This window comes from Necator americanus, chromosome III (assembly GCF_031761385.1).
Source record: "Necator americanus strain Aroian chromosome III, whole genome shotgun sequence".
NCBI classification, from domain to species: Eukaryota; Metazoa; Nematoda; class Chromadorea; order Rhabditida; family Ancylostomatidae; genus Necator; species Necator americanus.
This window is the reverse complement of record NC_087373.1, coordinates 23321743-23348490: the sequence shown is the minus strand read 5'-3', so window position 1 is coordinate 23348490 and position 26748 is coordinate 23321743. Positions and strand designations below refer to the sequence as shown.

Below are 26748 nucleotides of genomic sequence, written 5' to 3'. Positions count from 1 at the left end.
TTGTTTCCCTGCTCACGGATTATTTAGTTGATCATCGAGTGGCGATTAGAAGGCACGAATCCGTGCTGGGAACCACCTCACATGTTTCTAATGGTCGACCGTAGACAGTACAGTAATAAACGAACACCCAGACGCAGAGTTGTGCGCAGGCAGAAGCGGTGGCAGCATATGATTACGGCAAATAGAACACGCAGCACATTAATGCTCACTCGATTGTGTTAAGCACCGAGAATACGTCACTCTTTTGTTTCACTGGGACACGATACTCTGCAATATTATGGAAAATGACCTATTCTTTTCCTTGCATATAATATTCTGAAAAAATTCATTTGTATGTAGATAAATGAGCTTAGCTAAAGCAAAAAAGGCTCACATTCTGACGCAGCACTGAGAGATTTTCATTTCGCAGAACACCTTAAATCCGCTCTTTATTTTGCCAGAGAGTTTTTTCATTGATTCTGCCATTATGTGGGCTTTTCCAACCTTTACAAATTCGGGCTAATTCGCATTTGTTGTTGCAGTTTCTCTCAAACCTTTATTTGGTTGATGCAAAGGTAACGACTTTTTTTTAAAATTTGAACTCGCCCACAAAAAAGAGTTTAGTATATTGTAACATATTTTCTGCAAGTGCATTTCTTTCTCTACAAGAATGTGCTTTTGGTTTCTTATGCCGATCTGATTTTTCAATTTTTAAATTAATATTAAACACTTCAGTTGCTCTTTCGTAGCTGTGCAAACGCTACGTAAGCAGTTAGAGAAAATTTAGCCCGTTTTCTTAGGATCGTCTTCGTTGATCCGCTTCTCGGAGTAATTCAAAAAATCAAACAAAATGAAACGGAGCTCTATTAAATTTAATTAGGCTGGACACATTTACAAAGTGACAAAATTAAAGATAGCATGCTAACTGGACTTTGCAGCCAAATCGGTGTACAAATGCAGAAAAAATAAGGATTTGGGCAGAAGGGAATGATTTCTGGTGAACAGTGAACACCGGGAGTGTTTTCATTCAGTCAGAACTATAGAATACTGACAATTCAGCTGTTACTGTAGCAGATCCCCTTCGCAGAAATTCGTTTCGGAATTGAGGTCGCCTTAAAAAAGGAGATTGGTTCAAGTGCACCGGGATCGGGTTGCTTTCCACCTGAGAACTTGAAACCTCATTTTTATATTTTGCTTGCACGCATATGTCCCGAACGCACATGGACTTTCGAGCGTAGTGCATGTCCGCTGTTTGCTTGCAGCACATCAGTGCAACTGATGCCGTGAGGACCAAGAGGATAGTGAAGAAAATGGGTGGTTGCAGCGTTTGCCACCCACCTTGTTCGGATCACTTGAGATCTGCTCATTACCTTATTTCATTTCGGTTTCTAAACTAGCTAGTTTGGAATGTTCTGGCTTCTTCTCATGCACTACAACGACAAGACCACCAAGGTAGTGTGAAAAGGAACATTATCAATAAAAGTCTACTAATGGGGAATTTCTCGTAAAGGAGCTTTAGGAAGGCGACCCAGTGAAGTGCTGAGGAGGGTTTCCCTTCCTAGACAGAATTACCTGAAAGCAGCTGAGTTTACAAACGTCTTATGTACCTCTTAAATATCGATTATGCGGATTTATTGGCTCCAGAGAAAACGCATTTTGAAAGACACGTGCATCGAAAAAAAATGCTCGTGAATTATTATGGAAAAATGTGTGAAGAAACGACGATAGAACATGCAGAAAATAAAATTATTAACGTGGGTATCGTCCGAGAAAAGTGTTAACGTTGGTTTTCCAGATAAAATAAAAAGGAAATCGTGAGAAGCCCATTTTTTATTCCATCGTGCTGCATTTTCAACTCTTAGGTTCTCATGAAAATCAGTGGACAACCAGTATTGCTCACTGTAATCCACTTATTTGTCTTTGTCTTTTCGTCCTAAAAGTGATACACAAGTAAATTTACCCGAAAATTTCATTTACGGACTCTCGAGCTTTCCAAAAGTGGTGTAGCACCTTTGACTTCACTAAAGTGGCTAACAGTATTTCTGATGGGAAATTTTTAGCAATAACATTTCAACGAACAAAACGAGTTTTCAGTCAGGCCAAGCTTTCCGATGACAATGAACGCTTCTGCGAACGGCTGGATTCACTGATGTATGACCGGAAAACTTTATGTACACTGACTAAACTCTGTTCATTTAAATATTCGGTGTAATTGTGTGTCTTTTTCTTTTTGCTTGACATTCTTCCATTTTCTGCAAATTTGAGGGAATTTTCTAGCAGCTTCGTGTCCTGCTCTTCTACCAGGTAAACGTTTTTCTTCACACTGATTCAGTCAGATTTGCTGAGGAAAGCTTTCATATGTATGACTAACTTTTTATGTTTCTCTTAATGGATTGGATCGGAGGATTCAATCCACGCCACATCAACAGAGATAAGGTTTCGTAGTCCAAAAGGTAGCTCTTGTATCATATCTCTCTAGTACGTCGAGGTCCAACAGTAAGCTTGTAAACCTTAAAGTTAACCCTAAAAAGCCTGTGACGTGATCAAATTACAGGAGAGTTATTGTCGCAAAACACTTTGCTTCAAGAAGGTGATTTCTACTGAGCGGTCACAATTTTCGAAGGAGTTCTGATGAGTGCAGAGAATTCTGGCACTTGAAATGAAAGGATTTTCAGTGGGTGGTCTGTATCTTCTCTTCTGAAACAATTCTTTCTGGATATTTGTCATTGGGTTAGAAGATGTAGCCTTGAGATATACGGAGCCGTTGAGATCAGAAGTAGAATTCGCAGGAACACGAAGTTTTATCCAATTTTTGCTTCTAACAATAACAATTGTGCCAAGAAAGGCATACAAGTTTAGTTACCTTACTGGAGCGCTACTTAGAGAACCCACCGATAAGGGGAATTAAAAGCAGTGGTAGCTGTCATACCTATCCCAAGTAATCCAACAGCAGCGAGGGGATGTGAACTACTGTCCTACACTTGGACATTTTGCTACATGTTTCCGGTTCTGTATGAAGTCAGTGCGAACATTTTATGCACCTGTAGATGTTTTTGATGCGAAGGGAACAGGATCCTTGTTCAGATAAGGATTACGATAATCTCCTAGTACTCTCACAAAGAAGAGGAATAGTATTTAATGAAATAGTCTGCAGCTGATCCATCATAACCAGGTGCGTATTGTAATGTGGGCGTGGCAGCGGTGAACGCATTCAGTTGATGTCAACACCAAGTTTGACCCTCCCTTAGCGACCGTATATCATCTTGTATGGCACAGTTAGAAGAATAAGACCTCTTGCTAGTGCTCCTAAGTTTATTTTATTCCTAAAAAAATTCCTGCGAGAAAATCTCAGCCCACTAAATGTCTCACGTGAAATTCTTTCAGGATGACAGAGAAGAAGAACGGTTGGCGACGATTTTTCAAAAAATACTTTTGGGAAGGTTAGAATCCATCTTCCCATTTTTGCTTCTACAATCTTCCAGTTGAACATGGTTTCAGCATGTGTTGTTATAGGTCAGAATCTTGACGAAGGCGTAGCGTTTGCCTCAGATGAGACTCAAAAAGATGTTGACTTTTTGGACGTTATCCTGAATAAATATAGAAAGTATTTGGCGGTGCTGATTCCATTCCTCGTGATGCAGGTAGCTTTAGAATATCTCTTTCTCCTTTGAAATAAGAGAAATTGAAGTGTAATTTAGGGTACTGATTTGAACAATTTTAGTCGTTTTGGTGGCTGACCGCCATTCGTTTCAACTGGTTCTCACTTTATCCTACCCACTGGCACCTACCGGTCACCATGTTGTTGGGATCAACGATTGCCGGTGAGTCTCTTCCTTGTCCTCTATGATACTTTAAAGGTCAGCATTGAGCTGGAATTCAATGCCTGGAAGTGTCTTGAGCCGGCAACCCTATTGTAGTCGCCCCTCCTCAGTGAATATCAGAGACTACAGGAGTGTAGTAGAACTTCGCCATGTTCAAACACCAAGCTTTCCAGGATTTCTGACAAGTCCTTCTTACACTTCATTCTCATCAAAGGCGAGAGATATGTGTCTTGGGTATCCGATACAAATAAAATCCAATCGCTCTGGTCCTTGAACGTACATATAATGTACTGTTTAAGTTTTAGTTTTTTTTTTTAGTTTTTTGAAGTTTTAGCAACTGCAATACTAAACATTGAATGCCTTAATGGGAATTAGTTTGCCTGTACAGAAAGAAGTTTCCAGTTCCCTGAGCAATGCTCAGAATCGTTCAGTGAAGCGAAGAAGTAACTGCTGAACAACTTTTTAGAAAGGTCTTCGAACCGCAAATTTCTACTCTTAAAGGCATCATCCCACGAATCTAAGGTGGTGCAGATTTCAGGTGCAGTATTCGTATACGGCATGGGAGACTACGGAGAGGGAGGTGATTCCGTCCATTTCTTCCTAATTGCCGTAAAAAACAGCCCGGAAGATGCGGTGCCGCACAAGACTGGCGCGCTCCAATCGAACCTCTTGTACAAAATGGTGTGCCAAAACGAATGAAGCCGTTTCTTCCGGGCCGCTTTTTACGGCAATTAGCAAGAAATGGACGAAATCACCTCCCTCTCCGTAGTCTCCCATCCTGTATACGAATACTCCACCTGAAGTCTGCACCACCTCAGATTCGTGGGGTGATGCCTTTAAACAGTCAGCCGTCACGAATTCCTGCTGCAGATCGTTAATCCTTGTTTTGCAGCCGAAGTGTGAAGTCAATTAAAGGCAGAATACCACGAATCTGGCGTGGTGAGAGAATCCGCAGGAAAAGCTAGAAATGGGTCGTAGATTGCGGGATCAGGGGTGCTTTCTCTCACTCCTCCCTAATCGCCGTAAAAACGACCCGAAGATCAATGATGTCTTTTCACCAGCCTATTCAAGTAAAACCGATAAATGGGCTATTGAGAAGGGGATCGCAATGTGTAAAGAGAGGAACGTTCTAACGTATCTCGTAGGAACTACAGCGGTTCCCACGCCGTTTTTAAGGCGATTAGGGAGAGATGAGCGGAACCACTCCAGACACAGCAATCTACAACCCGTTCAAACCGATTAGTGTTACTCGGAACGTCTCTGAAATGAAATACTACAGTAAAGTTGCTTTTTCGTGAATAGTTTTGTAATGTGTTCTTCTACTTCTGATTTCAACCTCCAAATGTCTTAGTCTCTTCTTACAAGTCTCTTAACCTTACTTATCTTCCCTTTTATACCAAATTTCTCTGTTCACCATTACCGCAGTATGACACTAAATGCCAGGCACGCATTTTGGTGTGGAGGTTTTGAAGCGACAGAAAACATGAAATTTGCTCTGAAAATTTCCATTCAAATTACCCATTTGAGTGTTGCTAGCTACGTGTTCTAAACCCTTGCATCTGTTTCCAATATTTCCCATGTATTACCCTAATTTATGTACTTATTTACTTATGTTTATTTTATTCTGTTCTAGTAACTGCTACCTGTCCTTTTATTTGATACGGCCCTATTCTCCGCTGCTATAAGCCGGTCTGGATATCAAGCGCACAACAAAGCCATTGTCAGGAAAAGAAAATACAGAGCATAATTCTTGAGGCTGGAGCAATAAGTTTACGGATGCGCAGTGCCCGCTAGTTGCTGCTAAGTTACCGAGGTATTCGGCAAAGTTCTTCCAAATTCTCGTATGTGGCGTTATTAGGTTTAGAGGCATCACCCCACGAATCTGAGGTGGTGCAAATTTCAGGTGGAGTATTCGTATACGGGATGGGAGACTACGGAGAGGGAGGTGATTTCGTCCATTTCTTCCTAACTGTCGTAAAAAACAGCCCGGAAGATGCGACGCCGCACAAGGCTGGCGCGCTCCAGTCGAACTCGTTGTAGGAAATAGCGCGCCGGAACGCCCGAAGCCGTATCTTGGGGGCCGTTTTTTACGGCAATTAGGAGGAAATGGACGGAATCACCCCCCTCTCCGTAGTCTCCCATCCCGTATACTCCACCTGAAATCTGTACCACCTCAGATTCGTGGAGTGATGCCTTTAAGAACCTGTGAATTTGTGTTGATTCGTTGAAGGCACTCATGTTATAAGTAGGAAAATTGCAACGGTTTTGCAACCTGCTACCTCAGTAATCAGTAGAAACGCCCTTCTTGTAAATGGTGAGCCCTTCCTAGCATTATTTGGTATCTGGCAATCTAAACTACTTTAAACTACTACTGCATCCAGCTTTTCTGCGAATTTCTTCACTGTAGCCTTTTCAGAGAAGGAATCGCGTTACTAAGACTGAATATACAGCCACCGCTTTAGTGTTGATGGACGGATTATGTTTGTTGTGTTTGTTTGTTTACTTTTGTTTACTTAGTGCAAAAAATACATACGGCAGCTCTGTCCTGTGAATACGAGGCTCTTTAGTCGGAAAAAGGCAGATCAAACTTCCCGGTGTAGTTTGTAGTGTTTCGTTGACAGCGTTCGAGCCATATTCTGAATGTGGAAACTCTTATTTATCATGTGTTTATGCTCGTACTCACTGGAGAAATTTACATTCACGCCGATTCTCTCAACTTCCACTTTAGAACAAAAAAAGCCACTATGGACTATTAGACCACTATCGGATCAGTGCTTTTGCAAAGAGCTGCAGCTGCTTCGAATGCTTATCAGAGAATCCAAAGAATGATATATTTGGAAAGAAATGGTCGGTAGAAGTACGAAGTGATAATAAGTTCTAAAAGGTCCCTGTTCTTTCCGACAACTCTGATAATACTTGTGTCTTTCGTTTGCACTGCTTTCGAAAAAAAAAAACAGATTTCGACACTCAAAAGGAAAGAACTGTGTGTCTCCGGGAAAAAATGTTTAAGGAGGGATGTAGTAGTTTTGATTGTTCACAAACCAATGGAGAAATATATTTTCAGTTCTGTGGCATACTTATTCGTATAACTAATCACATATGAGTATTACAACAACATCTGTAACTCATTCGCATTCTACTGTTAATATATATTTACCTTATGAGTAATCCCCGAAGGATTTCAACCTTTTGACGAAAGCACGACTCACCGGTGAGCCGCACACTTTTCAACGACTATTTTTCAAAAATTCCTGATTTTTTAGAAAGTCTCCTCGTAGTTAAAAGGTCTATTTTCTTCAAATATCATACATTTATAGCTCGTAACAGTCGATTAGCTTGTCCCAGGCGCCTGATACGCATGGGTTAAATATGTTTCGTATGTTTTAAGCAAGCATCAATTTTTATTACACTTTATCAGCAACATGGTTTAAACATAGTCGTTTGTTTAAATTTTGGCACTAATCTTGCTCACTCAAAACCCCCAGGGTAACAACAGTGATCGTAACTACTTGACTCATGCAGTATGTTGCAAACAACATTTTCTACTTACAGTGGCGTGCTGTTAATCACTACAAAAGTGTTTTGTATCCTTTAATTTTGTAGAATAGTACAAAATTAGTTTTAAAACTGACTTATGATTCGACTAACTTAACTTTTTTGCTGTTTTGTCCGCCACACCAAATGACTTATTTGGTAGTGGTGAATTCTTTGACTGCACGATATCAAGTTTTTCAACTCTCGTAATACGCGTCTTCCTCATACGTCAGTGCGCTTTCAGTCTTCTCCATATCAGAATTTTTTGGATCCATCCTACAATCACACTCATGTTTTTTTTCGAAAGATAAGTGCTCGTCTATAAAACATTTCTTCAAAACGATCTAATGAACACATAAAAAGTCGTCAAACCTTCACCAGAAGAAAGTGCGGGCATGCGGGCAAATGAAGAGAAGTACTTGACTTTAAACCATAGCATTTGGCTTCTAAATAAAAATCGGAGAGTACTTTCGGCACAAATGGATGCATCACACAGGTTTGTGTTCCTTGCGGAAAGGTTGATTCTGAATTTAGAAAAATCTGCTTCACGCAGTTGTTCTTGTGAAACCGAACTTTTCTTCGTGCTGATGTTTTGGGGAGTTTTCCATACTAATTGCCAGAAATACTTGCTTTAGTTATCTGTATAGCAGGAGAAACGAATAACGTCCAAAGTTGCATCTTAAAAAATTACATGATATCTCAGTAAAATGAGTTAGAGGGAAGTCTTCCGAGAAACTTACGATTTTGGGACCTAATTAATGCGATTGTGCTGTGTGTTCAGAGGGGAGACAGAAAGAAGGTTTAATTTGTAGGAAGGCAAGAATTTAGACAAATAACAAGAATATTAGAGTTTAATGAAATGCTGTCCTGTACAGCGGGAAGAATTTTCGATGTGTCCGTCCTCTTTATAGATGTAAACTTCGTCGGCCTTCTTTGATTTCGCAGAGTGAGCTCTCCCGAGAATTAGTGTTATACCACCATTCTTTTTAGAACGGGGCGGGACCTGTTCTTCAATTTTTCGCTAACGCGCAAGTTGTGGTTCGTTATTCTAGTTTTCCGAGAATAATGAGATCTCGACGTTGAAGTGAGAATACCTGATTTTGAACGCTGCCATGTAAAATGTGCGACCCACAATGTTACGATTGACTGATAGACAGTCAACGACTGTACTCGTGGTCTTCTGCTTTCTCCGGAGGATCCTATGGCGCTGAGGACACCCTACAGACCATTAATCATTCCGGGGATTCGAACCAGCGAGCATGCACTGAGCGCAACGACGCTGACAGCGCACACCCGCACTGAACCATTACCAAGAATGACTCGATGATCTTCTAAATTTTATACCACAGTTCTTCAGGAATGACTTCGGAGGGAGGAGGTGCAGTGGCGTTTCCTGTGATGACTTTAGGGCTGAAGATTGCTCCAAACGCCGCCAGAGACTTCTCATTGATTGTGCAGGCCATAGGTACGAACTGTCTTAATTGAGTCGAACCATTTCTAATGTTCTCTTCATTTTTAAAGGAATGTCCTGTGCCATGTTTGCGATTATTTTCATGAACGTCCAAATTGAGAAAAGAGCAGTGATCTTCGGAACCATAGGTTCGATACCCGGGTTCGTCATCGGTTCCCTTATGGTGAGTGGCGAAGGTGAACGCAAGAAATGATACTCTACGCTCATATGTAAAAGAGAAATCAGGCGGAATTGAGTCAAAAGAGCGGCAACTTTGATTAACCTTTAGACAGCTTGTAAATGCTTTTTTTATTCTGCAAAACGTGTTGACAGAATGTGGTGCCGAGACTTCGTGAAAGGCCTGCATAATTTGTTTATGAGATGCAGCACCATCGCAAACATTGGGCGTCTTCTTTTTGAGTAATCGCTGCTTCTTAGTCAAAGCAAACCCAGAGAAACGTTATGGAGCTCGGAAAGTATGAAGATTTTCGAGGAGCGCTAACCAAGTGATGAAACATCTGCACTTTTCGAAAAGTTATCTCAGGCGTTGTGGTTTTGTAGTGGAACAGCAGAAACAAGCAAATTAGTTATTTTTCTGTTGTAATAGGCACTTTATAAGAATTAAAAGTGCCTATATCGACTAAATTGAACTACAAACAGGTCCACACGATGAGTGCGGAAATTGTTCTGGGAAAGATGCACTTATCTCTCAAAATGTTGGAGATGACTCCTTTTTTGCTTAAAGATTATTCTCTCCTTTTTTTGCTTCAAGATTATTCTATAGTCTTAGATTGTACACCTTACATATTTTTGTATTTAATTTAAGAACTATTTAGTATTATTTGCAAAGTTGAATAGAGGGAAGTAGCAGCTTCTAATATGGCAATAAAAAAACCACGTTCTCAACGCTTTTCACTTCGCACCGATGAGATGCCAGGGGAGTTCGAGCAACAAGAAGTTAGTGATGACAACAGTTGAATAACAACTGATGCAGTTCGAACACCAGTCGAATGGATGTCTTCAACGTTCGAATGGAGAATGGAGTAGGATAAGAGACCGTTGAGAGATACTTCCTGTTTAAGTTTACCGTCGATGGAACCAGCAGTTCGATCTGTTCTGCAACGCGTCGCCACTTTGCATTGGAACTAGCCTACAGATTGCACAAGAACAATTTCGCCTTTGAAACGAATATTCAACAAGGACATGATTAGGCCACCAGGGCATCAACCACTTCATGAAGTGCCTGTGGTCGACTTCTTCTTACTCTGTCTGCTGTTTAGGAACTTCTAATGTTCCGGCGGATGAAAAGCGTCAACAGCTTGTCATCCTTTGAAGATAATCACGGAGCTCTATCGTAGCTTCTTCGTTCACATCAAGAAAACAGCAATATCCGCTCTTCTAATTTGCTAGTGCTTGACGATACTCTCAAAACCACAAGATGTGGAAAACCAGATTGTTGTAAAAAGAAGTTGTAAATTTAAGTAGTGAAAGAAGATTTGAGGGCTAACGGAGCTCAAAGGAAGTTCACGAGAAAGATCATGATCCGATACAAATTTGGTTCCTTGTAAACTTTTGCTGAACTTCAAAAAGAATGGTTTAGCTAGGCTCAAAGGAAACACATTTCGGCGAAGATGCGGTTAAAGGCAGCATACCACGGATCTGGGGTGGTACAGATTTCAGGTGGAGTATCCGTATACGGAGTCGTAGGTTATGGAGGTGGTTCCGCTCATCTCTCCCTGCATCAGTGCAAACGGCCGCCTCCAGAATGCTGTTCTGTACGATGCCTTCCATTGCAGCGCGACACCCTTGCACGCGTAGCGTCCCTTACTGCCTATCGGGGCAGTCTGAATTGATTTTCGACGGATCGCAGGGCGGAGGAGGCGCAAGGGGTGGAGCGTTGCAATAGATGGCCCACAAAACAGCATTCTGGAGGCGGCTGTTTGCAGTGATGCAGGGAAAGATGAGTGGAACCACCCCCGTCTCCATAATCTGCGACCCTGTATACGGATTCTCCACCTGAAATCGGCACCACATCAGACTCGTGGTATGCTGTCTTTAACCACGAGCTTCGACTTAGTAATTCGTAATTCGATAAAACCAAATAATCAACTGCTGTTTATCTACTACTTCTACCCTGAAGTAACTGATGTGCTTCCTATGGTTTTTGGAACCATCCTTATCTGCGTGCTTACTTCCATCGTAGTTGCTGCTGGGGTAGACAACATTGAGATTTTCGTGATTTAATTAATAGAATTCCACAAATACATTATCTGCCAGTGGTGAAGATCTGCTTTAGGTGGATCCATTTTTGACTCCACAACAGAAGAAAATGCTGTTCGTTTCGATATGGTCATCTTTTGCTGTTGCGCTTTGGAGACTAAACAGCCATGCTCACAGGAAAACATACCTCATCATTTCTGACTTTAAGGCGTGGAAAGCCTTCGTGCTTGTGTGCACCGGTTTCGTTGGAGGTAAGCACATAAGAGCATCTACAACATATCAGAATTCATGGTACGTGGTGGTCTGTTGCGTTAACAAGTCTAGCTAATGAGGCTCTGAAGAAAGCGATAACGCCGAAACATTAGCCGTTGTTCACTAAAGACGATCAGTACCAATCTTGGCTACAGCTCAAGGAAATCAGTTTAAAAACTACGTATCAGAATTCAAGTGGTAGATTCAAATCTGCGTATAATTAAGTGTAACTTCATGAAGTATTTATTCGTCGTAGGCTAGCATTGAAAACGATTTTGAATTTTTAAGCACTCAGAATTAACTGTTATTGATTATTATTGAAAATTAGCTAGAATTATTATCGAAAATGATAATGGTTTCTTGTGGCCTAGGTATTTTCACTTCCTTCACGGGATCAGGTGTTGACATCTGCATATTTTCCATTCTGACTCTCCTGTTCCGAGTCACAGAGAAGACGGCCACACCCACTACAATCGTTCTCATGGGTAAGCGCCCAAAGTACCCACTTCGCTCCCTTATACCACTGTCGACTAATCCTAAATTAAGGTTTGAACTCGGTAATAGGGGTCTACTACCGAACTGTTTGGGAAGGACATGTCTCTCCACTGGCTCTGGACTACATCAAGTGCACAGTGCCGGTTGCGGTCACATTAGCTCCAGTGGGCAGTTTCCTTGGATCTCATTTCCACCGCAAAGTGCGTCCCCACAGACATCACTCAGCCTCTTTCGTGTTTTTCAATTTCTAGTGCTCAAAACATTTAGGTGTTAGCGACATTTATTTATGTGTTGGAATCATTAGCTGTTACTGGTTTCCTCATCACGAGACCGCCACCAGCATTGGGTTCGTTATTTCCTCAACAGTTTGAAAATTTCGTTTAATTTCTCTTATGATTACTAACTTTCTGCTTATAGTGCTGGTTGGTACCTGCATAATCATCATGGGATTTCTATTCTTCTCTTCCGTGGCAAAAGTAGGCGCACAATTGATGGAGGATGATGAGGTGGTTCCAGAAATCCCTTAAAGGCATCACCCCACGAATCTGAGGTGGTACGGAATTCAAGTGGAGTATTCGTATACGGCATAGCAGATCATGGAGAGGGGTGTGATTCTGTCCATTTCTTCGTAATTGCCGCAAAAAACGGCCCGGAAGATACGGCTTGCAGCGTTCGGGCGCGCTGTTCTCCACAACGAGTTCCATTTGCAGCGCTCTGGCCGTGTGCACACGCATCTTTCGGGCAATTTTTTTACGGCAATTAGGAAGAAATGGACGGAATCACCCTTTTCCCCATAATCTACGATCCCATATACTAATACTCCACCTGAATTCCGTACCATCTCAGATTCGTGGGGTGATGCTTTAATGATTTTCGTCATTCTCTTGTAAATGCAAGTCATCAGCAGTGTGTAATTTCTGCCATTCATTCATATATTTCGTTGTTGTTGTTGAGAGGTTGTAAACTCCAATTGAGTTTCACTGGAAAGGTAGAAGAAAGAATGGGCAATTCCTTCGAAGACTTCTCTCTAACTTTTTGGAAGGGGAATGTCTGCAGAGAACTTTCGCATTTTCTTCTAACTGATCTAAATTCCTCTTTTTTCTCTCTTTGTGAGTGTCTTCGGTCACTGTCATCAAACCTTGCATTTACAGCGACTAAAGAAGGTCGTAGAAAACGAGGCGATGCTAGCTGCGTGAGAGAAACGGGTTTGTCAATGACTGCACATCATCGAGCTTCTAAGAAAGATCTTCTCCGACGATTCGTCAAGTGATAACTACATTTATTGGATTTATTTATTTCTAAGTGGAAGTAAAAGTAGCATTCACACTTCGTGTACAGTTTATTGTACTTGGAAGTGGACTTATTATTTCATTCAACTCATTCTTCATTGTTTCAGCATTATTATTGTTACCAGTCTGAACATCCAGCTAAAGACTGAATTCAGACTTTTTTGGGGCTCGTTTTGCTCGCCTTCAAATAATGAATCGCCTCCGAGCGATAAAAATCAAAAGTAGAGCCATTTTCTGTAGAATTCAACTTGTGCATTTTCTAACAACTCTTTCTTTTCTTCTTTTTTCACAACCTCAAGAAATGAAAGACTTCTTTTTTTCAGTTTTCTTCCTAAGTGTCACTTCTAAATTTGGAGAGTATTCAGACTTGATTTCACAGCTACACTCTTTCGATACCGCCACTATTTGAAAATATGGTTCGAAATTGCATTTGCTCCTGTTTTTCCCCCAAGATTAGCACACAACGATATGTCACGCCAGATCATCGCGAACCTAAAGTAAAACCATTCAAATCTACCAGCCAGAGACTATGGAATTAATATTAGATCAGTTAAACTTTCTCTTCCTTATGAAGTAGAACTAAGTGAATACTCTTTCGCGAGATTATCAGAAAATTATGGACACCGCTGGAAGTGTATAATAGGATACGGAAAATAGAAAAATGTGATTTCTGCACAAATGAAAAAATGTTTGGTGTGTTCAATTTACCTTCATGACAATTTAAAGAAAGAAGAATGATATAACGTACACGGTGCGAAGAGATTTGTAAAATCCACGATTGCGGAGATGTATCTTTTGAACGTTCACTGCTATTCCTCAGATTGCTCTTACATGCTGGTATGGCACACAAATATTAATTCCACCGGACTTACTTGCTTTCCTTTTCTATTATGGTGGTGCAAAAGTCTTGCACCAAATTTCACATCCCTTCAAACAGTTAGAACTTTATTATTCGCAGGTATCAGTAAACGAAACATTCACGATCATGATCCACTACATATATACAAAGCTTCGCTAGACTATCACTTGCAGAAGTCCAGAATTCTGGCGGCTGCAAGTCGAAGGGCGGCGAAGTCTCATTTTCCTGCTCTTTCTTCTCTTTCTTTTTCTTCGCTCTTCATCGGATTTTTTTCACTCATAGATGAAGCATCAGTGCCCGAAACAAGTGATAGTCAGATGAGACCATCAGTAGACTGGGAGAGATGTGGTAGAACTTCCCAACCGAGCGTAGCAATTTTCTTAGCGAGTAAGTTCTGCCAAGTAAGGTCGGGCAGTGTCATAAAGTGGAGGTACATGGCCAATTTTCTCATTCTTCAAGTCCGCGCCTGCCCATTTCCGTGTTTGAGAAGAGTAGACTTGAGAGACCACGGTGTACCCACATATGGGAGCAGCTCATAGTACAACATTCCCCTGAAGTCCCGCCAACAATACAGCAAAATCGTCTTTTGGTGCAATCCTCCTTTCGAGTCGTCTGGAATGTTGCACCTAGTGGTTCGCCACACAGGAGCCACATTTCCTGACGTGTATGAGTAGCACACAGCACTCTCATCTCTTGTAATGAATTCCTTGAGGAAGTCCTAACTGTGTGGGCGCAGGAGCAAACACTTGCACACATATTCATGTCGCCAGCCGCGAGGCACTCAATGCGACATCACTTCTGTAAACCAAAGCTTGAAGACGTACCCCAGCATCCGGGCAGCGTCGGCAGTTCAAATGTAGTAGCGTTGAGGTTGTATATGAGAGCGTCACGGAAAGCTTCATCATTCCAGTCTCGGGCGACCAGAGCGAGGTCGACCTTCAAGCAAAATGTCTCCTGACTCGAACTGTTGGAACAAACGACAGTCCTGCGGGATACTATATCTCTCTTGAACGCAGCACAGATCTGAGCGGATTTGTTGTGGCCTTGTAGGAATTTGTAGCCCACGATTATTCGACTTTGACTTTTGTTTACTGAAGTCATGGTTGGATACTAGTGGAATGCCCGCCCTAATGTACTCCTCCGGTGTTAGCTTTTAGAATATTCTACGTATTCGGTTGCCAAAAATTTCAGTTCTAGGTCTCTAAAATTCTGAATCAAAATATAGGTTGTTCGGAAGTCTTGGTACAAGACTTCCGCAACAACCTAATTCTTCACCTCTGGTTTGAAATCGAAACAGGCCTACGCTAATGCGATTTAAATATACGGTTACTGTGTCACTTCTTACAAGACCTATACCACTTGATTGAACCACCATCTGAACCTTACCTTTCTCCTCCCTCTCCCAGCGTTCCACTACGGCGCGTGACGCAGTAAAAATTGGTAAGATCCAGAAGATCAGCTGATGGAACGAGCTGTCCACACACGACCTTGCGGGAAGAAAAAGCACATACCTTTCTCCTCCCTCTCCCTCTCTCTATACTGTGGAGAAGAGACATTAGGTGAGGTGGGATAAGAAGTCCGAGCCAGCCTCCACCACGAAAAACACGTCTATCCCCTGTTAATGGTCCTAGAATGGGGTATTGCCCAAAGAACAACTTGTTAACGCTTCAACCTACGTTCTAAAACTGCAGCTGTTGAATGTCCACACTGGCCGCAGGGACGCCGAAACAGCTTTTTACCTGTTTTTTTTTTACCAACCGCGCGCGGCCACCTTGCCCAAGCCGAGGTGAGGAGCTACGGCTGCTCGCTAGTAGCCCTGCCCGCATATAACACGGAGCTGGCATCCTCCGATTACTGCCTCTTCAGCCACCTGTGGCGCTTCCCGGATGGAAATAACTGCAATACAGGGTCAACAAGATCGAGAAGATAGTCGGCGACTTCTTAGAGTCTCAGCCCGAATCCTTCTGAGAGTGAATCGACGAGTTCACCGATCTTTGAGTGGTAAATTGGGATTGCGCATAAATTTGGTGTTCAAGTCTGTTAGTTCTTGAGACATTTACAATAGTGGTCAAAAATTGGAAGCGACTCATGCAACAACCTGACTGTTAGCGAAGCTTCTCTTGCTCAAGCCGTTTATGATTAATCCTATGGAAAATTATGGTTTAAATTGAGCTAAGGCAGTTTTTACAAGATAGCTGCTATTGTAACCTGAGCCGCAGCAGTCTTTAAGAGCACCATCTTCCTAGTATTTCAGAGTCTCAAAAGTATATCCACAATAAGCCATGCCTGTTCTTGGACAATGAAATCTTGTAACTATTCTATGGCTACCGGCTTTTTAAAAAGAGAGCTTCGATTTGTCTTCTTTTTATTAAAAATATGAGCATGTTGAGTCGTTGCTGTAAATTCTTTCTTCTATTTAAAGTGTAGTTTTACTGCTGCTTCTGAAACAAGACGTCATTCTGATTTCCCTTCCAGAAACGCTTGCAGTAAACTCACATCGAATTCACCATCACCCTCTTGCCTTAAGTCCAACCTTATTTCACCCGTAACACTTCCAATACTGTTCTGCAGATCCTTTAGAGTTTTTGCCTTGGAATTATCTACAAAAGATGACGTATAACTGTTGAAGCAGCAGTAAAACTACACTTTAAACAGAATCAAGAAATTACAGCAACGATTCAAAATGCTCATATTTTTAATAAAAAGAATATAGATCGAAGTTCACTTTTTAAAAAGCCGGTGGCCATAGAATAGTTACAAGACTTCATTGTCCAAGAACAGGCATGGTTTATTGTTGACATACTTCTGAGACTCTCAAATGCTAGAAAGATGCTGCTTCTGACTACAAGTATCCATGGTACTAGAAAACATCTAGGTTCTTCAAAATCTTTCACCATGAAAAGTTTAGGTGATCAACGTGCGCTTAAATACAAAACATTAGCTTAAAGGCTTCGCTCCACGAATTTGAGGTGGTGCAGATTTCAGGTGAGGTATCCGTATACGGAGTCGTAGATTATGGAGACCGGGGTAGTTCCGCTCGTCTCTCCCTGCAACACTGCACACAGCTGCCTCCAGAATGCTGTTTTGTACGACGTCATCTATTGCACCGCTCCACCCCTTGCGCCGCCCCCGCCTTTCGTCGAAAATCAGTTCGGACTGCCCAGACAGGCAGTAAGGGACGTTACGCGTGCAAGGGTGGCGCGCTGCAATGGAAGGCATCGCACAAAACAGCATTCAGGGGGCGACTGCTTGCAGTGATTCAGGGGGAGATAAGCGGAACCACCCCGATCTCCATAATCTACGACCCCGTATACGGATACTCCACCTAAAATCCGTACCACCCCTGATTCGTGGTATGCTGCCTTCATAGCTACTTGGAGATAATTGCTAGATCTGAGTATTTTCCACATGAGACACTGTACCAGTGATCTGTCCTCATTGTATCATCATTCCTAGATAAAGAACTAATGAGTCACTTTTGTACATTAACCACATTAAAACAAGGAAGAGGAAAACAGTTTTAACCTCGTACAGTATTGTTTCTTTTCAGCCGAGCATTTTTAGCATTTCCGTGGCTTTATGTAACTCGAAAAAATATTATTTGCTAAACATGACAAATACCAAACGTTGGACGTGCTCAGAACAATGGTAAAAACACAACGGTAAGCAAGGTTATCCTCCATTCGGAGGAATCACTGGATCAAATCTGACAGCGCAAATAGGTATGAAATGTACATTTAAAATATACACATCTGATACTTCTGAAAGTGATCACATCCAAGATCCGCTCTATGGCTATTTATTGCGTCGACTGCTATCATCCGTGCTTTTTTCTTCTACGTCACTTTCTCGTTGTTTCAGGAAGTTGTCCAACTGTTGTCTGGCCTTCAATAAAATCTGACTTAGCTCCGCACTTCCTCAACGATCACATGCAGAGAGCAAATGGATGATCTACAGAAATCGTGAAGAGGATAGGCTAATCTTTTACGAGACGTGGCATTTCTTTTAAAGACAGCATGCCACGAAATTGGGGATGTTAGGACTTCTCCAGGAATAGACAGGGTTCGTAGGTTGGTTGCGATTATGCGCGTGATCACGCTCAATTCGAATCCTGAAAAACAACCTCTGTTTTTGCGCGCAGGATCTCTCAGCTTATCCTTTGGTTTCACTCGGATAGGCTGCTGAGGAAACCTCAAAGATTATCGCCCGTTCAGTCGCGGACACGGCGGGTGAAGGTGGGGGTCTAATGTCAGTTGTATTGGGGAGCTAACTTCACAGCGCCACTTAAGAGTAGTCGATGCACCAAACTTCAGATTGTTTTGACCCGACTGTGGTCTTCGAACCTGGATTTGCTGGTCACAGCAGTCGTGTTTGCATTGTGCTAACAATAGATTTTAATCTCATCCACAGCAGCTTGTCTACTGAAGCTGCTGAAGCTGTTGTTGATAGAAACAAACTCTCTTCAATAAACCCATAAAAAATCACCCTTTGTTTTTTTAGAAAGTCTTGTTGTCGTACAAGTGCTTCTACGTTAACACACACTGATGCATCTGATGTCGACAACACGGATATAGTTGATAAGGTCACATCCCGTTTGTTCAAACATTTCAAAAGCTTTCAAAACTCGGAAAAGTCCTATTCAGATTGCTTCGGTCAGAAGCCTGTTATAATATTGCTCGATCTATGCTCTTTTAACCAAATATTTAAGGTTGAAGAAGTTCAAGGACTGCTAAAAGTGAGTTCAGTTATGAACACGAGATGTCTAGAAAAAGATATGTACAAACCCTTTCTCGATTCGTGCTAGTAAACTAGACGGACCGAATCAGATTATGCCATCACAGACCTTTTTATTATTTCGACATTTAATTTTCAATTTTCTATAGTCGGGTCAATACGACATGAAGCACGGACATTTGCGCAAGCGGCTGCGCTCGAAGCGGAGCGGTGGAGCGTAGCGGTTGGGATCGCGTAGGGACCCTTACTGCCGCCACTCACCTCTGCAGTTCGCCATGGTCCCACCTCGATTCCAACCGCTGTCTCGACCGCACCGCTTCCGAGCGCGGTCACTTGCGTAACGGTCCGTGTTCATGTCGTTTTGACCCAACTATATTTTAATTTTTAATCTTCTTAATTCAATTTTGGAATTCAATTTCATGAGGATTTGCCTTTTCGGAATTCAAACTGGCAAAATTCCAAAATCCGCAATACATATCTCTCTTCCCTGCTGAGTTCAATTGCTTCGTGTCGTCCCAGAATTGAAGGTGTGTGGATTTCACAACGTTGCTCCGCTTCACGTACAGTCGAGTGAAAATGGCACGAATCGCGGTGCAGGGGCGGTCGCGCTGAAGCAACGCGGTTTGCCCGCTCGCAGATGCCTGCGATTGGCGTTCTGCCAAATTTCCCGGGTGATATCCTCCGCATCGATTTTCGCCAGAATTTCTTGGTTATTTACATTACTTTAGTTTTCTTTCTGATATTTTCATCTTTATTTTCTTTTTTCGTATTTTCGTTATGTTTGTTGTATTTGTTTTTGTTAAATAGATTTATACTGTACCTGTGTTATTCTTAAGTTACTGTACATCTTTTGTTTATGTATTTATTTTCATGTTAATGTTCTTTTTTTGTTTGTAAGCGAGGGAGAATAGGCAAAAAACAAAAAGAACATTAACTTGGAAATAAATACAATTTTGAATCAAATTTTAGAACCAAAATGTGAACAAAGACAGTACAGTACTTTAAGAACAACACAGATATAATGTATATCTCAATAGCAGAAGCAAATACGGCATAACGGAGACATGAAAAAGAAACATAAAAGACGAAAAAATCAGACAGAGAAGCAATAAGAATGAGAACAAACAAAGGATTGCGGGCGATATCGATCGTCACTTGGAAAAATTGGTCGAATTGCCAAACAGACCGCTCGCAGGCCATCTCCGAGCGGTCAAAAATCGCGCTGCTCCAGCGGAACCACTGACGCTTCATGTCGTTTTGACCCCACCACACATCTTGTCAAACATCTTCAATCAAAAACTGAATAAGTTCTGCCAGTGGTACTCGTAACACTACCATCCCTGCTACGGTCTTTTCTCGTGGTTTTGTTTCTACTTCTTCGTCTCGACGCAATTTCCTTGTGCTCTTCCTATTGTAGCAGTCTTGACTCGATCGGGCGCTCCCATATTTCTCATTTTAGGGCCAGACAACCCCCGCTCCCGGATTCTTTGGTTCTTAAAAGTTGCCAAATTGAGGTACCTGGGAAACCTGTGCGAAAATATATAGTTCAGGGTGTAGATTACGAATGTGAGCGTGGCGACGCTCAGTTCTCTCTAATCTTCCTGAGGAGCGGCGGGAGAAACTGTGTTTGTTCATATCAGGTACTTGGAAGCGGTCCACCCTTGTGCATGCGCCGCGTCCTTGAGCGAGCGGCTGGAGATCAATGAAGTCTGTTCACCACGTTGTTCAACCAGAACCAGTGAATAGGCCGCTGAGAAGGCCGGAGATCATGTACAAAGGGCACGCACCAGTGTACCTCGTACGAACGCCGTGACGCTTAGGGAAATTTGAGCGGGGTATTCATAATCTAAACCCCGAACTATCTTATATCTTCCCACAGTATCTGCGGCCACGTCGGTTTCGTGGTACGCTGCCTTTAACTCATAGTGCATGTACACCGTGCTGAAAGCAGTGATTACCGTACAAAATTGTTTCTCTATGATTCTCAATCGGTAGCATATGCTACGTTTAGTTGTACCGGCTCTACCCATGATAAACGATATAAAGTAAGCAAATGATGTTCTTTTTTCTCGAACAGTTATCAAAAAAATATTTAAAGGCAGCATACCACGAATCTGAGGTTGTGCGGATTTCAGGTGGAGAATCCGTATACAGGGTCGCAGATTATGGAGACGGGGTGGTTCCGTTCATCTTTCCCCGCAACACTGCAAACAGCCGCCTCCAGAACGCTGTTTTGTACGACGTCATCTATTGCACCGCTCCACCTCTTGCGCCGCCCCCGCCCTGCGGTTCGTCGAAAATCAGTTCGGACTGCCCAGACAGGCAGTAAGGGACGCTACGCGGGCAAGGATGGCGCGCTGCAATGGAAGGCATCGTACAAAGCAACATTCAGTGGTCGGGTGCTTGCAGTGATTCAGGGGGAGATGAGCGGAACCACCCCGGGCTCCATAATCTACGTGTACGGATACTCCACCTGAAATCCGTACCTCCCCAGATTCGTGGTATGCTGCCTTTAAAGGAAACGTGTGGAGTAATTATAATTGCGGATGACATGTGGAATGGATGTATTTGAAGGATGGAGTGGGATAAGTGTGGTGTTACATGTATGAATGTGAGCCAAAGATGAAAACTCAAAAATCACTCTTCACAAATATTGCATTCTAAGTTATTAAGTTAAAGGAGGAGCACGTCACCGAATTGTTTTTTTTTGGCTTCCGTCTCTTCTCACTTCTCCTCAGATGTAATATTGTCTACATTACTTTCTCTTGTTGTCTCAACAGAAGTATTTGTTCAACCAGAGTTGCGAACTTTTTAAAATTCATAACGATAACTTCCTAGGATGACAAATTTTGGGTAAAATTAAGTCTTTGCGATCCTCAACTCGAGCTGAAAATACACAGAGAATTAAGAGGTTCCTTAGCTTTTTTCACCTCACTAAACATCTGGTGTTGTAAAGTAGCGGAGACTCTTGTTTTTCTTCAAAAAGGGGAGATGTTTGAGCATTACGACATGAAAGTTCCAAGCCTATCGATTGAAGATGACATTAATATTTCTTTGTTAGGGCACAGTTCGGTTGAGTTTTCTTTTTTTTTCCTGGTATAAGGCATGTAGATTTCATCGGAACGACTCGTAACAAATGCACAAAAGATCCCGTAAAAGTACAGAAACCGGAGGCGTCAGTTCATCCATAACTCGTTACACTAACGGGAGTGACGAGCCCAACTTTACGCAATTTCTCCGTGAATTTATGGGATAAAGAGTTGCTTCGTTGAGTAAAGCGGGAGGAGCTGTGATGCCCTTGAGGCTCTAATTCTACTTTTGGAGCCATTTCTGAGAATCAAGCCTCGAATCCTATTCGTGGAAAAAAAACCAACATCGAAAAATTTCCCAACGCTGTCTTTAACAGTGTTAAGAATGTCAAGGAAAGAATGTCAAACTAAGTTCAGGTGGTGTGCTATAGAGCTGAAGACAATAGGTAAGATTAATTGTCTTTAAAGAAGTCAAGAATGAGTTTTCCTGAAATTTCGGAGGGCTAAACCTCATAATTCCGCTTCCTGCGCGGTCCATCGGGAGTTCGAATCCGTCCTAGTGCTCATCAAGCCTTTCATCCCTCTGGGGTAGATAAACTCGTCGTCGTCTGGGAGGATAAAAGCACTGACTTGACACATCGGCTAGCCACCGCAAGTCATTGTATAGGCCAGTTACACGTTCGTAAACCTCAAACGATTCTGAATCGAGGTGAACGCTGGGGCGCATCCCAAGCGGATTGATCAATGCCAGAAACTTCATCTTTTATCCTTAAACCTCATAATTCTGCTCATTTGTGACAATATTCGGAATCAGCTAAGCTGTGGTCGCTGCTGCTCTGTACTTCCGTTAGATGCCGTTCTTCAGCAGGGAGAGCATTTTGGCTCGGTTGTTCGGACAGAAATTACTGTTTATTTCATAGAAAACAGTAAGTGAGTCAGCTCTGGTGATCCCTGCCTCGTCCTTCTTAGAAAAATACAAAGAAAGCAGCACAGTCGTCACTTTGTCACTATTTTCTCCAGCCACAGATGAGTCCAGCAGCAGCTCTCCGTGCTAACATGTGGAGATGTTGCGAGATGCATATTAATATCTTAATGTTAATATTCACATCATAACCAATAAAGTATGCCTATTTAATTTTGGTGCAAGAGCGATTCTTCAGCCACAGGAATTGTGAGATTTATTCAAAATTACTCAATGTGATACAACTTTTAGTCGAACAACAACTTCTGAACTGGCCTTTTCTGCCTCTGAACCCATTTCAGCACTGCACGCATGATTTGTCTCCCCTAACTAATCTCTTATTTTTGGAGAGATCTGAACATTAAGGATGCAAGGTGTGTTAGAAACGGTAACATTTCAACATCAGTGACAGATGAAAACAAACAAGATCCTTTTTAGAAGAGTGGGGAAAATGCAGTACAGGATTCCAAGCTTTTCTACTAAAAACAAAACATCTAAACAGTTCTAGAGACACCAGCATGCGAAGCGTGTCGGTTCAATTCAACCTTCAATTGCCCTAGCCGTAATCTTTAATAGCAGAGTAGGGGCAGTACCAGATTAAACATTTCGCTTATTACAGCTGAATAATGGCATTAAAAAATTGGTCCTGCAGCTCCTCCAGTGGAAATAGGTTTTTTTCGGTTATTTTAGTCTTGTCGCAGAATCTCGCAAAAAGGAGAACTTTTGAGGTGAATAGGAGAACTTCTGCACCATAACGTGTCGCTGAAACTCCGCGAATGAGAATCATCACGCGCCCTCGATGGATTGACAGCTTCACCTTCAGCACACCCCATTCAGTGTGGATTAATGACTAGAGGGAACTGTTGCGGTCTAAAAAACTCCAGTAGTTCGATGTTTACATTTGATCAACTTGCATAACTTTTTCATTTCCGCAGCTCTCTTCACAGGAAGCATTTGTAATTTGGCCATTGCTAACAGCGCTACTTGATGAAGATAAATGCTCACGTTCGCACGAACACGTGCACGTTGTTCTGCCGGAGTTTCGTACTCAAACAGTTGTTGGGAGCTAGAACATGCGTTTATTTGTGCATCATTCTTTTTCCAAGTGAATACACTGCCAGAAGATAATTGAAAGTCCTATGGTAAACCGATTCTGAATCCAGAATTGTCTGGGGAGGTAACGCCGACCCAACATAGCGACTGATCCTGATGCGTTATTCTGTAGGCAAGCCACACATTCGCCAACCTCCAAGGACTGAACCACAAAAAAGATTGATCGACACAAAACCTCTACCTGTCTATCACACGAGTCTCTGAGTTGTAGCGAATGTGCAACTTCACCGTTTTTGCTGAGCAACGAATAGATTCTGCCAGGTATCAGTGAGAAGAGTTAGAGGCTTTTATCCCTTAGTAAGTGGTTTTTCATTGATGCCCCATTCAAGGATCGGACATCAAGAACGCATCAAACAAATAACTGAAAGCAAACACAGCTCGACTTTCATAATAAGTTTGAAAGTCTCCCACAAGTGCGCATAGCAAAGAATTAGTGATGCTGTGCCAGGAGTAACAGAGTGCAGCTGGACAACTCTCCTTGTGCTTTCTTCCCACGACAACATTGTGCAGAGCGCGGAAGACATAACTCCCACTTTTCAAAGGAGATTGAAAAAATGCACGATGTACCACAAAAAACTTTTTTACATCCCATATATAGATATAAACATTTTCCTACTTTAAGTTCAAAAATTACGTACATCTTACAAATGTGACCTTGACGACTGATGCACATTCGGAGCTGTTTTTGGAAGTTTTCAATCACTCTCACTAGCATGTCGGGCAGAATTCCTTAAATTTCTACTTGAACATACCCTTTAGTTAATACAAAGACCGAGACCTGAGGTACCAACACAAAAAAAAATCACGCGGACTCAAATTAGGGAAGAGCAGTGACCATTGCCTCGCGTAACAAAACGCATTGTTTTCGGGTGTTCTCGCATTTTCCCGGGTGGTTTTCTCTTCATTGTAGATCTTTCTGCCCTCACTTTTAGCACCGAAAACAAAATTGCTTTTCGAACAAGAAGACTTCCTCTAGCAACTGAATCGAACCGCGCGCGAAACGCCCTCAACGTGCCTACTGAAGATTCGTCAATCCTGATTAAATTCCTTTACTACGGAAAACTCGGTGCACATCCGACCACAGCTCAGTGACAGCTGTAAACTTTAGAATGTATTCTAACGGAATGGACCGCACCTCTCTACCTGTTGTGGGACCCCATAGCGATTTTTTGAAGCCTGAGAGCTGTTACTGCCACATCCTGTATGTGACAACAAACGAGGAGAAACGGTGACTCTACAAAATACGCATTCTTTGAAAGCAGCAGGTACCACGATATTGAAGGTGTTGGAGTATCTCCATGAACAGCTGGAGTTAGTGGTGAACAGAGGCGAGTGTGAGAGAGGTCACGGTTAATTCCCTCTTTATTCAGAAAATTATCCCTGAGAGAGGTCCTTTTGTCAATTCGTACACGCAGAAGAAAAGGTAGATAGCTTTTTTCCTTGATCATCTTAATTCTCCTAAAGGCATGAAAGTGCATATCCAATTTCGCATACGCGGCACATTCTCGGGAGCTTCTTAGGGCATCCATTGTGACAAAGCCGTTCCCACACCGCACTGGATAACTAAGGGGAACTGAGTGATCATGATGATACTCGTGAAGTACGCCGCTAACGCTGCCGTGGACAGATCCTACCATTCTCAACTTCGGGATATGCTGCCTTAGAAGCCATCTCTGAGAAACTTAAAATGATCAAAGAAGAAGGTATCCAGTATTGTGTGTACAGATTGACATCTGTACCGACATTAACTCTATGAATATGAAACTCTATGAATCTCCCAGTTAATTCCTTCATCAATATCCAATTCTTGGGATACGTCCCATATAGCTTTTTTCGCCATCTGGTCGGAGGAACTACGTCTTCAGGGAAAAGAAAGTCTCACTGGCAGATAAAAACATCAGGTTTCATTACCCATTACTACTGCAAACATTTGATCATAATCATTTTCCAAGTCTACAAACCAAACTGAGAAACTTTCGATGAATTGTTTGAGGACTCGCTTTTGATTCTAAGAAAAGTTTGAGTATCTTGATTGACTTCCTTTCTCAACCAGTTTCGAGTTTTCTTTGACCTGCTACTTCGTTTGAGAGAACTGAGATATTTGAGACTGAGATTTTGTAAATCGAGATTATCGGGCAATTTTGGAGATGCCACAAATCCTTAACTGCTTCTTTTCACGCCAGATAGTCCTCAACCGAAAAAGCGGTTCCAGAATGCAAATATCGCATGCACATGCTTAAATGCATTAAATGCAAAATAACCATTCTAAAGGTTGCACACGCACCAATCCTGAGCACACAAAACGCCATCGAAACTGAGCAAATGTAGACCAAATGAGACCTTAGGTGACAAGGTTAACAACAGGTCTCAGCACAACCTCACCTTCTCAGCCTCAGCCTTCGCCGCTGCCGCCTCTGTTGCTGCCATTTGCAGCTGCATCTTCAAGTCCGAAAGCTGCTTAATTTTCTCCATTTGCTGTTGGTGATATCGCTAAAAAAATCGATGTTAATTCCGTTTATTAGATTTCTGACGGATTTTTTTTTTCGACGAGAAAGGAATCATCACCTCCGACATAGTTTCTGTGGGAATAGAGCTGGGAAGTTTGGAAGTCAGACCTGAGTTACTTGAGACAGCGACTGGTTCGCCTATCAACAGTGTGTTACACATGCGATAACTTTTTGAAAAAACAAAGTCCGCAGGCGCAGTGTGCCCTAAGACACCACTTGTGATCGATTCCTCACGGCGATCAGCTGTGAGGAAATGAGTGCCAGTCAGAGGAGCACTTTCATGTTTCGCAAAGCAACATCGTGATTTTTCAAATACTTTAGCGAAAGATTTTCATCTGATTAATCAGAGCTGGAATGGCCAGGTATAGATCAAAATTTACAGTCTGAAACACTGGTCTGCGATCCAGATCCATTCTGGGCTCAACCAAGTTAAATAGGCATAATTTCTTTGTTGAGAGCTTACCGGTGAAATCCACATGCACCTTAAGGGAAAGCGACATGACTG

At 42.2% G+C, this 26748-nt stretch overlaps 2 protein-coding genes across 2 annotated transcripts; one reads left to right on the top strand and one right to left on the bottom strand.

Annotated features, from left to right (window-relative positions):
• Positions 1-3364: 3364 nt before the first annotated feature.
• Positions 3365-12947, top strand: RB195_010611 (uncharacterized protein; the record flags this gene model as incomplete). Its single annotated transcript, XM_064191701.1, has 11 exons — positions 3365-3419; positions 3493-3620; positions 3701-3800; positions 8692-8799; positions 8856-8968; positions 11081-11255; positions 11628-11741; positions 11803-11951; positions 12019-12097; positions 12169-12257; positions 12903-12947. The coding sequence occupies 11 exons, from the start codon at positions 3365-3367 to the stop codon at positions 12945-12947; spliced, it is 1155 nt and encodes a 384-aa protein (XP_064049284.1).
• Positions 12948-17694: 4747 nt separating this feature from the next.
• RB195_010610 (uncharacterized protein) lies at positions 17695-26403 on the bottom strand (the record flags this gene model as incomplete). The annotated part of the gene is made up of 3 exons (XM_013447454.1): positions 17695-17784; positions 26119-26226; positions 26302-26403. 3 exons carry the CDS (start codon positions 26401-26403, stop codon positions 17695-17697), a joined length of 300 nt encoding a protein of 99 aa, XP_013302908.1.
• Between the last annotated feature and the right edge of the window lie 345 nt (positions 26404-26748).